This window comes from Oryzias latipes, chromosome 19 (genome assembly GCF_053564925.1).
Source record: "Oryzias latipes strain Hd-rR chromosome 19, Olatipes_Hd-rR_3.1".
NCBI lineage: Eukaryota > Metazoa > Chordata > Actinopteri > Beloniformes > Adrianichthyidae > Oryzias > Oryzias latipes.
This window is the reverse complement of record NC_136255.1, coordinates 4,847,392-4,861,792: the sequence shown is the minus strand read 5'-3', so window position 1 is coordinate 4,861,792 and position 14,401 is coordinate 4,847,392. Positions and strand designations below refer to the sequence as shown.

General features: G+C 42.3%; 1 protein-coding gene across 1 annotated transcript in view; it reads left to right on the top strand.

Annotated features, from left to right (window-relative positions):
• Window positions 1-14,084, top strand: part of gas7b (growth arrest-specific 7b) — a 62,071-nt gene extending 47,987 nt beyond the window's left edge. Inside the window, exons 9-14 of the mRNA XM_023949096.2 lie at window positions 4,873-4,951; window positions 7,364-7,492; window positions 8,677-8,800; window positions 9,387-9,466; window positions 9,550-9,648; window positions 12,448-14,084. Coding sequence (XP_023804864.1) covers window positions 4,873-4,951; window positions 7,364-7,492; window positions 8,677-8,800; window positions 9,387-9,466; window positions 9,550-9,648; window positions 12,448-12,561 — 625 coding nt within the window. The 3' untranslated portion in view covers window positions 12,562-14,084. The remainder of the gene's footprint in view (window positions 1-4,872; window positions 4,952-7,363; window positions 7,493-8,676; window positions 8,801-9,386; window positions 9,467-9,549; window positions 9,649-12,447) is intronic.
• Window positions 14,085-14,401: the final 317 nt, after the last annotated feature.

Sequence of the window (14,401 nt, the reverse complement as noted above, 5' to 3'; positions counted from 1 at the left end):
ATGTTCAAAGTCACTTCAAACACCTTTCTTCCCCATTTTGATGCTCGGTTTGAACTGCAGCAGATCATCTTGACCATGTCTACATGCCTAAATGCATTAAGTTCCTGCCATGTGATTGGCTGATTAGAAATATGCGTTAACGAGCAGTTGGACAGGTGTGCTTAATAAAGTGTGCAATGTCATGTCATGCTGGCCACAATAGACTTAAACACTTTGCTTTGTAGACCCACTCTGGGGAAAATAGTGTTTTTAAAATGTTCTTGTGGAATTTTCCTGATGATGGAGGGCATTTAGAAAGAAAAATACCCTTAAAATTGCATTTCTGTGTATTTCGTTCTTCAAATTGTTGTGAATCAGGAGCAGAAGGAAAAATGCTTTTGGAAAAAGCTTGTAAGGTGTGATGTAGAAGGTACAACTGCAAGCCACACGCTCCCCGCGCAGCTTCATTGTGATGCATCCACTTGCAGACAATTAGATCCATAAACGTCTTTGTTATCCTTGTCTGAGCTGGAATCTCGATCTAAACTCTACGTCTGGATGTTGCTCGCCTTTTTTGTTGACCTGGTATGTTGGGCTGTGGGTGTGAGGGACAGTAAGCTTGCGAGAAAGTGTGTAAAAAGAGTGCTCTTTGTGACGGGGAGGGAAATCAGGGCAGGCTTACTCCACGCCAATGGCCCCGCCCACCATTCAGAGCTGAGTTTCTCCTCTGTAGACGCTTTTACAGTTGATCAAGAGATAATCAGAGTGGGACTTTAAATTCATATTTGTATTCCTTATTAGTGCGTTTAGTCCTGTTTTTCCCAGTCTTTCTGTCTTGTTGTTGGCCTATATTTGACTGTGGCGCAGTTGCCTCACATCCTGGTTCAAATCCCAGCCGGGACCCCTCTGTGTGGACCTTGAATGTTCCCGAAGGATTTCTCTGGGAACTCCGGTTTCCTCCCTCAGTCCAGAAACATGCTTCACAGGTTAATCGTAGATTCTGAATTGTCTCTAGGTGTGTGTGGTTTGTGACCCTGCAACAGCCTGACAACCTATTCAGCGTGTACTCTGCCTTTGCCCAACAGTAGTGGGATAGGCTCCAGCAACTGTGTGACCCCCAAAGGCATTCAGCAGGCTAAGAAAATAAAGAAGAAACTGGTTGTCACTGTGCTTTTAGTTTACCACTTATTAGTGATCATTATTAAACCAAATCGTCCCTTATAAAGTTGTAAGAAGCTCTACACTCCACAGAATTTATCTACTACTTCCACGTGTAACTTAGAAGTATTGTGAAAGTCATGTAACACATCATTGAGGCGGTAACGCTGTCAAGTAAGAAGTTACTTTAAAATAACATCAAAAAGTGATTAAAAATGTCTTACATTTTGAAAACTAGATGTTTACAATTATTAATTAGGCTCACTGTAGTTAGTGATATCAGTTATGCATTTAAACAGCTATAATATACAGTTTTTGTAGAGATTAAGCCAGGAAAATATGAGTTGCCATTGTTCTGGTATTGCTAATTTACCTTGATTTTTACAAAATTGTACATTTTAGGGTAACCAGAATGATTCCTTCTTGATGCTGTAACTGGTAAAGGACTCGCACAGAATGATTTAAAGGGAGTGTTAAGCTCCAAAGGTTTTTAAAAAGGGTGAGGGGACTCTCCAGTCTGTGGTTTTTTACTCTGACATCTGTCACTGCCCTCTAGTGGTTGCCACTCTAACGTTTCATGTTGCTGCATCTCTTTAGCAGTGGCACAGAGATGAAAACCGATGAGGAGGTCAAACAGTTCACGCTGCTTTAACTAGCAACAGAGACACTGTCAGAGCGTTATTGCATCTTCAGCTACAGCCGCGTTTACGTTTGGCTCTCAAATCCTCAAGTCCCATCGAGGGTCATTGACGAACTACAGCAGGACTAACTGCTGCAACGGTGCAAAAACGGCCTTAACTCCTAAAAACAAGCTTAGAAAAGCTTTGTAAGCAGCAGAAAACATGGGTTCAAGCAGCAACGGTCCTGGGCCGATCCAGAGTTCTCCCCTCCTCCAGCGGGATAACTCCTCTTCATCTAACAGAAACCGGGCTTGATGTCCCCCACAGAATCTGCATTATGCCGGTGGGCTCGGCCTTCCCACAGCCACAGAACTGCAACACAGGACTTTGATTATGAGCCGGCTCTGTTGTTGTGCGGCACAATCCCAGTTTTGTTGCTGGGTTTTCACCATCTGACCTCGGCGGCCCAGAACCGGCCGGCTCTTCACGCTCCTCTGAATCCGCCGTTTGTTCAGGGGAGATGCAGGCATGTGACGCCGCTTTTCCTTTCTCATTGTTTTGCTCAATGGCTGCTAAGCCTCCTCTGCTTCACACATGGAGACCGTGGCAGGTGACCCGTTCTGCAGGAATCCCAGCAGCCTTTGCAGCTTCACATCAAAACATCAGCTGTCCTTTGTGTTTTCAGGGGAGCGTGTTTTTGCTTTAGCCACCTGCATCCAAAGAACAGGAAGATTTCTTTTCATTTTGAGGTTTAAAAGATCTGATTTACGACCGATAGAGTGCTGTAGTGGGGGTGGGGGTGGCAGCATCGTGCTGGGGGGGGGCTGCTTTGATACTGGAAGAGCAAGTAAACATTCAGAAAGCATTGAAGTCATGAGTGGGAAGTGAAAATCCTCTGAATACTGTGTTGTCTTTTGCAGGAAAATCCAATTTGTTAGAGAAAATGTCTTTATTTGAACCTTTTGGCAACCAGAGAAGTCTGTCAGAGATTATTACCCTCAGCTGCCTCAGCAGACTCAACATGCACATAAAATCCCTGAATTCTACAGATTTCAATACGTAAATATGTAAAAAGCCATCAGATCTGGAGACAGATGGCTCTTCCTGTCCCGCCAAACTTTTCTACGTTGAATATAAAGACATTTCCAGCTCAGACTCTGGGGACAGTCAGCATGAAATGACTCTGTGACCCAATACTGGGATTTCATGGACTCAGGGGTTAAACTTAAAACAACTTTAGAAACAAAACTACATTGGTGCTTCAATCTCAGGACTCTGGAGTTCCTCCATAAAAGTAGGGAATTTTGCATCAAACGTTCTTAACATTTAATTGACAGATTCTCCTTAGCCCGCTTTCAAGTGTGGACTTCCAACAAGCTCACTCCTGATTGGTGAGAGTGGTTGTCACTGAAGTGATAACTTAGACCGACTTGGACCAATCGCTGCTTACTGACGACTGTTGGTTTCATCTAGATGAAACTGACTTCATTTGGTTGGTGCTGGAAGTAAACCATCTTCTATGGGTGATGTCACTCTCCCTGAGTCCAGTTCTCATTTACAGTCAATGCTTCAGACTGACTGACCGCAACAAGCTGCTGGCTTGAATCTTTGTATTTTCTGTATTTACGACAAGTGTGAAGTAAAAACTTCAGATGAACAGACAGTGACTGTACTTGAGCGGACCTATGCTCCAAGGAGCAGAGAAAGGTATCATCAGCATTTGGCTGATGATAAAGCACTCATTTGGCTCATGTGTATTCATCCAATTGAATCGGTTATTTCAATAAGGGCCCAAGTCCAAGAGGTTTGTTTTTCCAAGAAATTATTTTAATTGCATAGTTTAAAGGGAGGCTACACCAAATGATGAATACTTTAGCCAGATTTAGCACCAGTTCATAGCTTCCAAATGCGATATTATGAAGCACCTCACTTTTATCATTTCAGAGGACTAGCAAACTAAAGTCTCTGGACTTGGGCCCTTCCTGAATTAAACAGGGGCGCTGCCATATTGGATAACTAGTGCTGCCATCTATGGGACAAAGCTAAACCCATCCTAGAGAGGCCCAAGTCCAGGAATTTTGCACTTAATGCATTTTAAATGTCAAGCATAGTCAATACATTACAACGGACTTGGGACGTTTTTGCACATAATCAGATAGCTTTTACCTTGAAGACCATAGAACATATTATATCTCTATTTTGAAAAACTGTGGACTTGGGCCCCTTTTGAACTAACCAATTCAATTTCCTATTACTTTAAAATCTGGCAGAATAAGATAAGGCAGCACAGCTACTTAATATACAGTACAGACCAAAAGTTTGGACACACCTTCCCATTCAAATGAATGGGAAGGTGTGTCCAAACTTTGCGTCTGTACTGTAAAAACTCTAAAAAAATAATTTTGTTTATAATTGTTTTTTATGAACTTCAGAAATAATACAAAAGCAAAAAACAAAAATCTGGCTCATTAGAGCATTTACTGAAAATAATTTCTTCATTGGTGCATTTCCTCATCTCTGCACGACAGCAAAGTTCAAATGGAATAAGGTTTAAATAAAACAATTATTCATTTCTCTTAAGTAAAGAAGAAGATTTATTTTATTCAACCAGATGTTTGTGTTGTTGAAATAACAGCATTTCTCAGTCTGATGGCACTAAAGATTGTGGGGGGGAGTCGGGATTCTGGCTGAAGCTGTGAAATCATCTGAAGGGGGGGTTGAGGAATTCCTCTCCCATCCCGCATTCAGGGAAGTGTCCCGGTTTTCCAGAACCTGGCTGTTTTCCGACTGTTTCCCTCATCGTGAAGGAACGCACTGCTGCTGTGTCTTTTTGGTAAACAAGTGATAACTAACACGTGTCTGTCTATAGAGATAAGGTCAGTTCTTTAGACCCCCCCTCCTGTTCAGCACAGCTGTTTGGAAAACTCCAAAAATTCAGATCTTCTCCCACTGTGGACGCCAGATCAAGATTTACTGCTGTGAACTTTGGCACCGCAGATGGATGTCTGCCGCCCCCCCCCCACCAGTGTTCCCGCCGTCTAGGTCTCCGATGGTGGGTGTGGTCCTTTTTGGCTTTGGGTGTTAAAGACATGACTGTCCCTCTGCCTGCTCTCAGGTCTTTAGGGGAGGCGTGGACCCAGCTGAAGAAGAGCCTGGCAGATGAAGCTGAAGTTCACCTCAAGTTCTCCTCAAAGGTAAGCCCACCCCCACACCACCCAGCAGCTCACATATTCTATAGCTGATGTACATTTTGAGCCATCAAGCAGGTGTGTCAAACTTGCTGGCATTGCTTCACATGGACTGCGGTGCACTAGTGTGCCGTGAAAAATGAATTTATTTCACCTGTTTAGGGTGTTTAGCTGTGTCAAACTGTGTAAAAAGCAAAAAGTGCATGAAATAATGAAGCTCAGAGTAACACCGTTAATGCACTCCATCTCCCATGATGCATTGGGTTAATGCAGTGCTTCTCAAATAGTGGGGCGCAGTCGTGCACAAATTCTTTTTCCTAGGTGGGGGCTTGCAAAAAATGATTGAGAAGCACTGGGCTAATGTGACACCATCTCTTACTGAACTACTGTTAACTATCATAAAACATCGAACAGCACAACACATTGAAAGACCCTGCATTAACGTTAAGTCGCCAACAGACACATTTAATGAAGAATAAACTGAAATGATTGTTTTTTCCCAAAAATAAAGAAAACGTTTTTTGTTAGAGTGACATTTTTGATTTAGGCAAAAAAAAGAAAAAGGAAAGCTTGTGTGTAAATAAATAGGTAAATAATGTTGGTCTTTTTTGTAAAATGTGTCAAGCCCATAATCGCACAAACATGGAAAAAAAACATTTTAAAAAGATTATCATTATGGTTTGTTTTTTGAGGTTTTATAAAATAGACTTTTGATAAACTGGAGGGAAAAAGATAACTGCTTTAAAATGTGTCCACCCCCCTAAAGCCTTTATAACAACCTTTAAGAAAAAGAAAAGCTGCAAATTCAAGCTTTTTGTGCTGCAACAATTACAAAAAATTGTGTTTTTGGAGGGACTGGTACATCATTATTGCAAACTACAGTCTCTTTTTTATATATTTTCAGTTTGCGGTTTTTGTCGAAGAGAAAAGTAGACCTTGGCTCAAAAAAGTTTAAAAAGCACTGTCCTAGATGACAGCCGAACACCAACGCCAGAAATGATAAATACCTAAAAAATGTAACATAGTGCTTTAGTTGTGCAGAAGTAATTAAACAAAAGATCAAAACGTAGAATATAGTTGAGTTGAAGATGTTCTGTTTCATCCAACTACAAGGTTTAAACTGTCAGGCATGGAGGTAGCAGTATAGTGGTATGTGGCTAAAAGTCCTGTATAATTTTTCTAAGCTTGAACTCGTGAAATTTCAGTTTTCTGTGAATTTATTTGACACCACTAAAAGACGTTTTAAGTTTCCCATTATCTCTGTTGTTTTGGGAACAAGCCTCCAAACATTTTTGCTGTTTTCGGTTGATCATGTGATCATTAGAAGTCTCCCAATGCCCCTGTTTTTCTGTGTTAGCTTCCCAGCATCCTTCTCTGGATGAATGCGGAGACGTTTTTTGATTACAGAGTCGGAGGAGACGTCCTGCTGTGATTTCTGACTCAGCTGTGCTCTCTGACCTCGACCCCGACGTTTTGCTGCAGATGTGCGTCTTTTAAAGCAGGAATAATTTGAGGAAATGAGTTTTGCTCCTCATCATTCATCACTGCCAGCCGGGACGCTGCGCCACAGCGCATGTAGACTCAGGCTCACTGCTCACAGTCAGAACTAACACATGTGTTTTCAAGAAGATGAAAAAACGGATACAAATGTTGCTCCTTGAGTTTCCACTTCCTGGATATTGTGGATAATGTTGAATCATGAGTCAAACCAAAATAAAAGCATGTTTTTGTTGTGTCAGACAAGAGGATTTTACCTGGAATTGATCATGTTTAAACATAAACAACAGAAATAATGTCAAATTGTTTTGTTTAAATGTCGGTTCTAAAGCCGCTCCGGTGGTTTAGGAGGTGTTGCAGTCCTTTCCTTACTTTAGAGAAAGTGTCATCTTTCATCCTTCACTCATCGAAAAAGTAGCTTTTCCAATTTTTTTACTCTTTCAAACAAATCTGTTTCCGTTTCTCCCAATTTGTTTTCAACTCCAGATTCAATAAGAAATGTTTTTTTCTGAATCTATTACGAGATTTATAAAACATAATAAGAAGTCAAACTGTGGATAAAACAACTGAACAAACTGGGCGGCGTGAATGGGAGGGGCTTGTCCGGGATCAGACAAGAGGACCGGATGTCAGTATGTGAAAGCAAACAAAAACTGGAGGAAGGGAATCTCCAAAAGAAATGAAAAATGAAAATCCTGCTTCCTATAAACGAAAATATAAAAAAAGAATGTAATTGACTGCGACAGACTGGCGACCTGTCCAGGGTGTCCCCTGCCTTTGCCCACAAGTGGCCGGGATAGGCTCCAGCAGCCCCGTGACCCCGAAAGGGAATAAACGGAAGAAGATGAATGATTGAAGAATGTAATGGAAACTGAAGGTCGGTTTTTTCCTGTTTCTGACCTCTGATGTCTTTCTGAGCAGCTCCAAAGTGAGGTGGAAAAACCTCTGTTGACCTACAGAGAGAACTTCAAGAAGGACATGAAGAGGCTGGACCACCACATCTCCGACCTGCGGAAACAGCTTGCTGGTCGCTACACAGCCGTGGAGAAGGTACGGACCGACCCGCGTGGCGCTTAATGTTTTATGAAAGAAGAAACATTGGTATTGTCAAAATTCTAATTTCATACTCTTCAGAAGCCTCAAAAGTAGCAAAAATGTTCCGCCTGTGAGTGAGGTAGTCGCCTGCTTTATGGTGATGAACAAAAGTTTCATTTAGTAACTCGCAGAAAATAATCCGTGTCCGATGTAACACTAAATTCATGTTCATCATTGGTTACTCTAAAGCAGGGGTCCCCAATCCCCTGGCTGCAGACTGGTACCGGTCCGTGGGCCACTTGGTACCGGGCCAAAGACAGAAAAAAATATTTGCATACGCTAACTTTAATTGTTTCTGTTTTATTTGTTTTTTGAGACTAAAGGAAGTTTTATTTTGAAAAACTACCGGCTTCTGCTCACTACATCCGTCTGTCTTGACGTGACTTTAACCCTTGTGCTATCTTGAGGGGTCCAGATGACCCCACTCCCAACATTAACGTGCCTTCATCTGTGGTGTTGATTTTTTTTTTATTTGTTACGAATGAGAAACAAAATCTACAAATCAGCCACTTTGTTTCATTGAATCTTTGTCATCTTTAAAAAGAAAAAGAAAAATAAAGAATCTACTAATGTTTTCAGATTTATTTTTTAAGCTAAATTTCTTGCAGCATCATTTTAAACCGTAAACGTAAAAAAATCAAACGCAAATTTCGGCGCCGTCCGTGAAAATATTGCCTGACGTTAAAGCGGTCTGTGTGCTGGAGAGCTGGAGACCTCTGCTGTACGGCGTCTGGGTGTATGCGTGGGGAGTGACTGTGTGGCGCTGAGACAGTCTGGCCTCCTGTCCAGGATGTAGCCTGCCTCCACCCCCAGAGGGCCGTAAGCGGGTTAAGAAAATGGATGGATGGATGGATATAAATTACTAAATACTGAGAATTTAAATTAAGATTTTAACAGGCAGCCAATGAGAGGAAATATGTGAAATATATCTTTTATCAACTGTCAACAGACAGAAGGAAAGCTCAGTAGAGAGACAGAAGACTTGTCCGTTCAGTCTGCTGGTTTTTCTTGGCTTCTTTTGTTGGCATAAGTTGGTCTAAGACGACCTTAATGTGGTGTTTGTTACCTTGTGTGGTGTTGGTGCTGCAGGACAGATTGACCTGGACCTGACCTGAGCTCACGTGTCTGGTTCTTTTCAGGCCCGTAAAGCTTTGGCCGACAGGCAGAAGGACCTGGAGCTGAAGCTGCAGCAGCAGGAGATGAAGCTCAGCAGCAAGGCGGAGGAGGACATGAAGAAGGCCCGCCGAAAATCCACTCAAGCAGGTCAGAGGTCAACCTATCGGCTGAGCCGCTGCAGAGGGATGATGGATTCCTCCTCGGGAGACTCTGAGCAGGTGTTCAGTCATGCTGCTGACTCCAAACAGTCTCGGAGCAGACCAAGGCGTCTGCAGCGCTCCATTGAGTTCAATCATCTGAAGGATCTTCATCCGGCTGAGGATGACTAAACTAGCGATTTTTACTAAGATGAGGAAAAACGTACCAAAATAAAAGGATTCAAACTTACATTCAACTGTTTCTAAGCTACTAACAGTTGCAAAATGGAATAAAACACCTTTTTGGTCAATTTGAGTTTCTGCAGTCTTCAGATTTGTGGGATTTCTCCATCCTTTGAACACAACACGCTTTGGCTCTGCCAGAAGCAGCTTCAGGATGAAACATCTTCAGCTGGAAATTCCTTTGACCCGTTTTTAGGAGGAAAGATGCTTCGTACAAAAACAGAGTGACGAAGCAGCGGAGTCTGGAGAACAAAGACTCTCTTAGATCAAACGACTGATTCAGTGAAAGGAAATTTGGAGACGTCTTTTCAGAATAAAAGCCCCTTATGATTGTTTCTACTTTTTTGTAACAGGAGACGAGCTGATGCGCTGTGTCGACCTTTACAACCAGACTCAGTCCAAGTGGTTCGAGGAGATAGTGACCACCAGCCTGGTAAGAACCACCGGCAGTGATGGTGGAGTTCCTGCCGTCATCAGATCCGGATTCAGGCTTCCTTTTGCCTTCCTTCCTTCCAGGAGCTGGAGAGGCTGGAGCTAGAAAGGGTGGAGATGATCCGACAGCATCTGTGTCAGTACACCACCCTGCGGCACGAGACGGACATGTTCAACCAGAGCGTGAGTTCAGCGTTGATCCTGTTTGCATTGGTGTCTGTGAGCCGACGTTCAGGAGCTTCTCCTCTGCAGTCGCTACGTCTTCAGGAACATTTGATTTCAACTTGACATCAAAAAACGAAACCTGTGCTTTCAGTCAAGCCCAGAATCCACTAGTTACCTTTAAACAGGAAGGGACTAAATCTGCAGATTTCTGTTTTCTGCATAAACTCCCAAGTTAAATTTGAAAAAAGGTGCATTTCCTGTGCATGCAGGCATGATGGCATCATAAGGGGATTCCTGAAAAAGGACTCAAACTAAATCCAAAAGGGTGGATAATCCTTCACTTCTTCCCTGATAGGAAATCTGATTTGATTTTTATTGATTTATTTCAAGCATTGTAGTCAAAGCGATAAAGAATTTACACATATTTATCAAACTAATTACAGAAATGTTGAAATGCATTGATTAAAAAGATAATTAACTAAAGTTAAATAGAGCTTGATCTATGCTTGAAAAGGAGTGGGAAGAAGCGAATTTATATAATCCCACCCCCATCTGATGCTGAACATTCACTATAGAAGATCTGATGCTGGCTTCATGCAGGCTAATAGAGGAAGTCCAACTTTGTTGGGAAAAAAAGAGCAAATAATGCTAAATATGCTACAATTAAGGTTAGAATTCATAAATAAATGCTAAGTTTTAATCTTTTCATTTTGTGTAACACTATAACACTATATCAAGTCTTAGTCATCTATATCAAGATGACTAAGCGAGCCAAAAAAAAGGAAAAAAATCAATGGTAGGAAAGAAAAATGAGATAAAATTTTGAAGATTATAAAGTTATCAAAGTAAATGTATCTAATCTCTAGATGACTAAAACAAAACGTCAAATATAGAGCGAGTGTCACGTACTGGTGGTGGAGGACCCAAATGCAGGAGACCAAGCTTGGTGACAGGAACTAAAACATTTAATTAGCAAACTGAAACATGACAAAACTATGAGGGGAAACAAAACTGTGACACAACAGAGCAGATGACCTGACAAGGAAGAACAGAAACCAAGACACTTAAATAGGCTGAGGGCAATTAACTTAACTGAAGACAGCTGTGGATCATGAACCTGAAGGTGTGACTGACAAGGAAACCAAAAACATGACAAAGAAAACCAAACCCCTAAATCCTTACAGTTAAAAAAAACACGATCAGGGCAGATGGGGACCAAAGGAAGTAAAACTCAGGAAACATGACAAGACAGGAAACCTTTCAAAATAAAACAGGAAACAGAACCAAACAAGACAGAACAAGAACTAAAGCGAAAAACAAGACACGACAAACTGAAACCATGACAGCGAGATAAGGAGACGAGGCTTGAACTTAAGACCTCCTTAAGAAGCGCTCCGCCACACTGAGCCACTAGGAGTATAGAGAAAAATCAATTTGGCCATATATCGGCATCATTCGTTTGGCAATATATTGCCATAGTTTGTTAGGGCGATACATCGATCTAAAATGCTGTCGAGACAAAAATTATTTAAACCCTTGTTAGCGTCCTTCAGCGTCTGACTCTTGTTTTCCCGACCCCTAGTTGGCAGCTCCGCCCACGGAGCCTCTTTGAGCTGCTCCACACCAAACAAGATCTCAGAGAAGCAGCTAGTTTTGTTGTTATGATGCATGAACTACTTCGTTTTTACTTAGGATGGGTACCGAACCGAAACTCTGTGCCGTGTTGCTATCATTATCATAAAAACGTGGATATCAGTGCTTTGTAGTGGGCTCCAGATGAGAACGAGTAACACTTGAGATTGGGAGACATATTGTATTTGTGAGACATGAATCACGATATGTGACAGATATTTAAAGAAAAAAACTTTACATCTCAGTATAAAGGGGACCAGTTTCTGCAAAACTGTTGAAATAATTCCAGCTAAAAGTGCATTGAAGTTCTTTGCTGTCTATGTGCACAAAGCTTTAAAGAAAATAATCAATAAGTAAAAAAGAAAATCAGTTTCGCATTTTAAAAAGCAGAACCAACCAAACATTCAAGTCAGAATCTTCTCAAATAAAAAATTGAATATTTAAACTCATTTGTAGTTTTCAATATTTTCTTCTGGAGTTTATAATCCAGGACATTGCTTGTTTAGGGATCCTTTGTGTCAGTTTTTGTGACCCTTCTGGGTTTCTGTAGGAGCATGAACATGTTTGCATGTAAATCATTTCTGTAAAGTCTGACATCCTAACTTTCATCTGCAGAAACATCATCTTTTCAGATTCTGAGAAAATGTTGTCACAGTGAAAAAAACAGCAGGCCTTTCATATAAAAACACTGACACCCAGTGGTGACACTGGAAATTACAAACACACAGAAATAAACCACACAAGAGATGACGCGTTCTGTGCACTTTTTAGATAAAAATACTTAAATGAATACATTATAAAAAATAAACAAGTCTATTTTTTTTTTTTTAAATATGACTTTCCAGGAAAACAATAAGAGAAATTTGCTGAAACTTGTATGGAGTAAATCGTTTATAAGTCTGTTTTTGAGTGTAACTTTTTTTAATTAACCATTTAACACAAACAAAAAGCTTTCAGGTAAATTATTTTTTTTAATTTAAATGACAAAAATCTGACAGTAGAGGATTCAACTGGACTGGATCTGCTTCAACCGATCCCAACTCTGTGGTCTCTGAGGACCCGTGTCGTTTATGAGCTTTCCTCACCCGACAGTGGCCCTGGAGGACCGTACCCCCCCCCCCCCCCCCCTCCCGTCTTTTATGTTAGGAAAGTTGTACTGATTTTGCTCCCTCCCCCCATCTGCAGACCATGGAGCCAGTGGACCAGCTTCTGCAGGTCGTGGACCCCGGCAAAGACCGAGAGATGTGGGTACGCGAGAACAGGACGGGCGAGGTCCGGCCTGTGGACATCGAGGTCTGAGCCCCCCCCCCCGCCCACATGGACCGGGACGGCTGCCGCAGCGGGTGGATGTCATTTTAGGTGGTGTCACGATGTTCTGGATCTCAGAACCTTTGAGTGCGGACTTTTGAAGTCGTTCCGGTGAAAAAGACTGAAGGCGCATCGTGACTCAGCAGCTTTGCTCTGACCCTCAGCCCCGCCCCCGGCAGACACTGTTACCGTGCAGAAGAGCTGAGCCCCCCTCCCTTTATCTGCTGCAGCTCCACGTGGAGACGGGGCGGTCATTGCTCACGATGAATGCAAAGTTGAGAAATAATTATGACGTCCTGGTTAACCCGACACCATGCAGGATGGAAAAACACCGAACCAGAGGAAAATCCTCCAACAGTGTCTACACCCGAAAAAGGGTTATTCCTGACTCATTCAGAACAATCCATCTTTGTGGGTTTTTGTGTGTCTCAAATCTGTCTTGAACCGTTCTCAGTCTCGTTTCGGTTTGTTGGAGGAGGATTTGAGCCAGTTTGGGTACCAAACTAAGACCCAAACTCTTCAGCAGCACAAACCTCACCACACTCAGTGATCCTAGCTCAGATGTGTGGAAAACGGTTGCAGGAGGAGAAGAAACTGCTGCACTGAGGCCAGTTTGAAATATGTTCACGATTGTTCTGTTTCCAACAACAGTTTTTTTATGGAAAGGTTTTTTTGTCGATTTTTGGGAAACCTCAGTGATGATGTCCAGCGCGTCCTCTCAGTGCGCCACCATCAGACTCAGCAGATCTGTTGGCGTCGTGATCGGGCCGACGTCCGAACAGCTCTGCATCTCACATCAGGAGGAAGAGGATTGTGGAAGCGACAGGTCCAGCTGTCTTTTCCGTCCCAGCTCTCAGCTCAAAATTTTCCAGCTGGACTGCTGTCATGCTGGTTATCCAGGCCAGGAGGAATCTTTAAAGAAACGTCCACGAATCGTGGGGACACACCAACGCTGTTCCACCAGGAAATGTGGAAAGAGGAGGAGAGAAGAGCATGCAGACCGGTAGCATGCTGCTCTTTACTCATTTCTGTTGGAACTCTGGGAAGATATTTGTGCTCATGTCGGCCTCTTGGAGCTGCAGCACATAAACTTGGGGGTCAGGACGCCAGCGGGGGTCAGAGGTCAGCCTTGAGCTGATAAACAGTCAGACATTCACCAAAGTGTCTTCACGCTCAGCATAAACTGTTGCATTCATTCCTGACGGGGACTGTAAACCTTCTTGCACTTTACTCCAGAGTTTTGTTAAAGGTTTCGGACGTGGTGGATGAGCGTGTCTGTTGTGAGCGTGGGACCGTCCCCTCGGATCGACAGACGGGGTCTTCCAAAACGGCCACATTCTTCTGGCGCTGAGAGGTTTGGAAACCTGCAAAGGCTTCATCTGGACTGCAGATGTGTCTGCAGGAGTCCAGCGGACGAGGCGTCCCGCAAAAAACAACCTTAGTGTTCCTGCTCTGCAGGCGCAGTTTTGTGCGTTAACAGCTGAAAGTTTGCTTTAATAAACGATAAAGAAGAACATGGAATCCTTTGCTTTTTACCTTCTGCCGTCTGTTCTGTTACTATGAATCGACAGTTGTGCTCATAAGTTTACCTATCTGTGATTTCTTGGTCATTTTTCAGAGAATATGAAGCAAAAAACACAATTCTGTTTACCCTTTTTTAAATTAAAATGAATTTATAAAGCACTTTTTATATAAAAAATACACCTCAAAGTGCTGAATCTATAAGAACAAACACAGCTCAATAAAAACAAAAACTCCCTCCCCATGTAAGAAGAAAACCCCTTAGAGTTGTTAAAAAAAAGATGATAATAAAAGAAACGAGCGGAGCCAT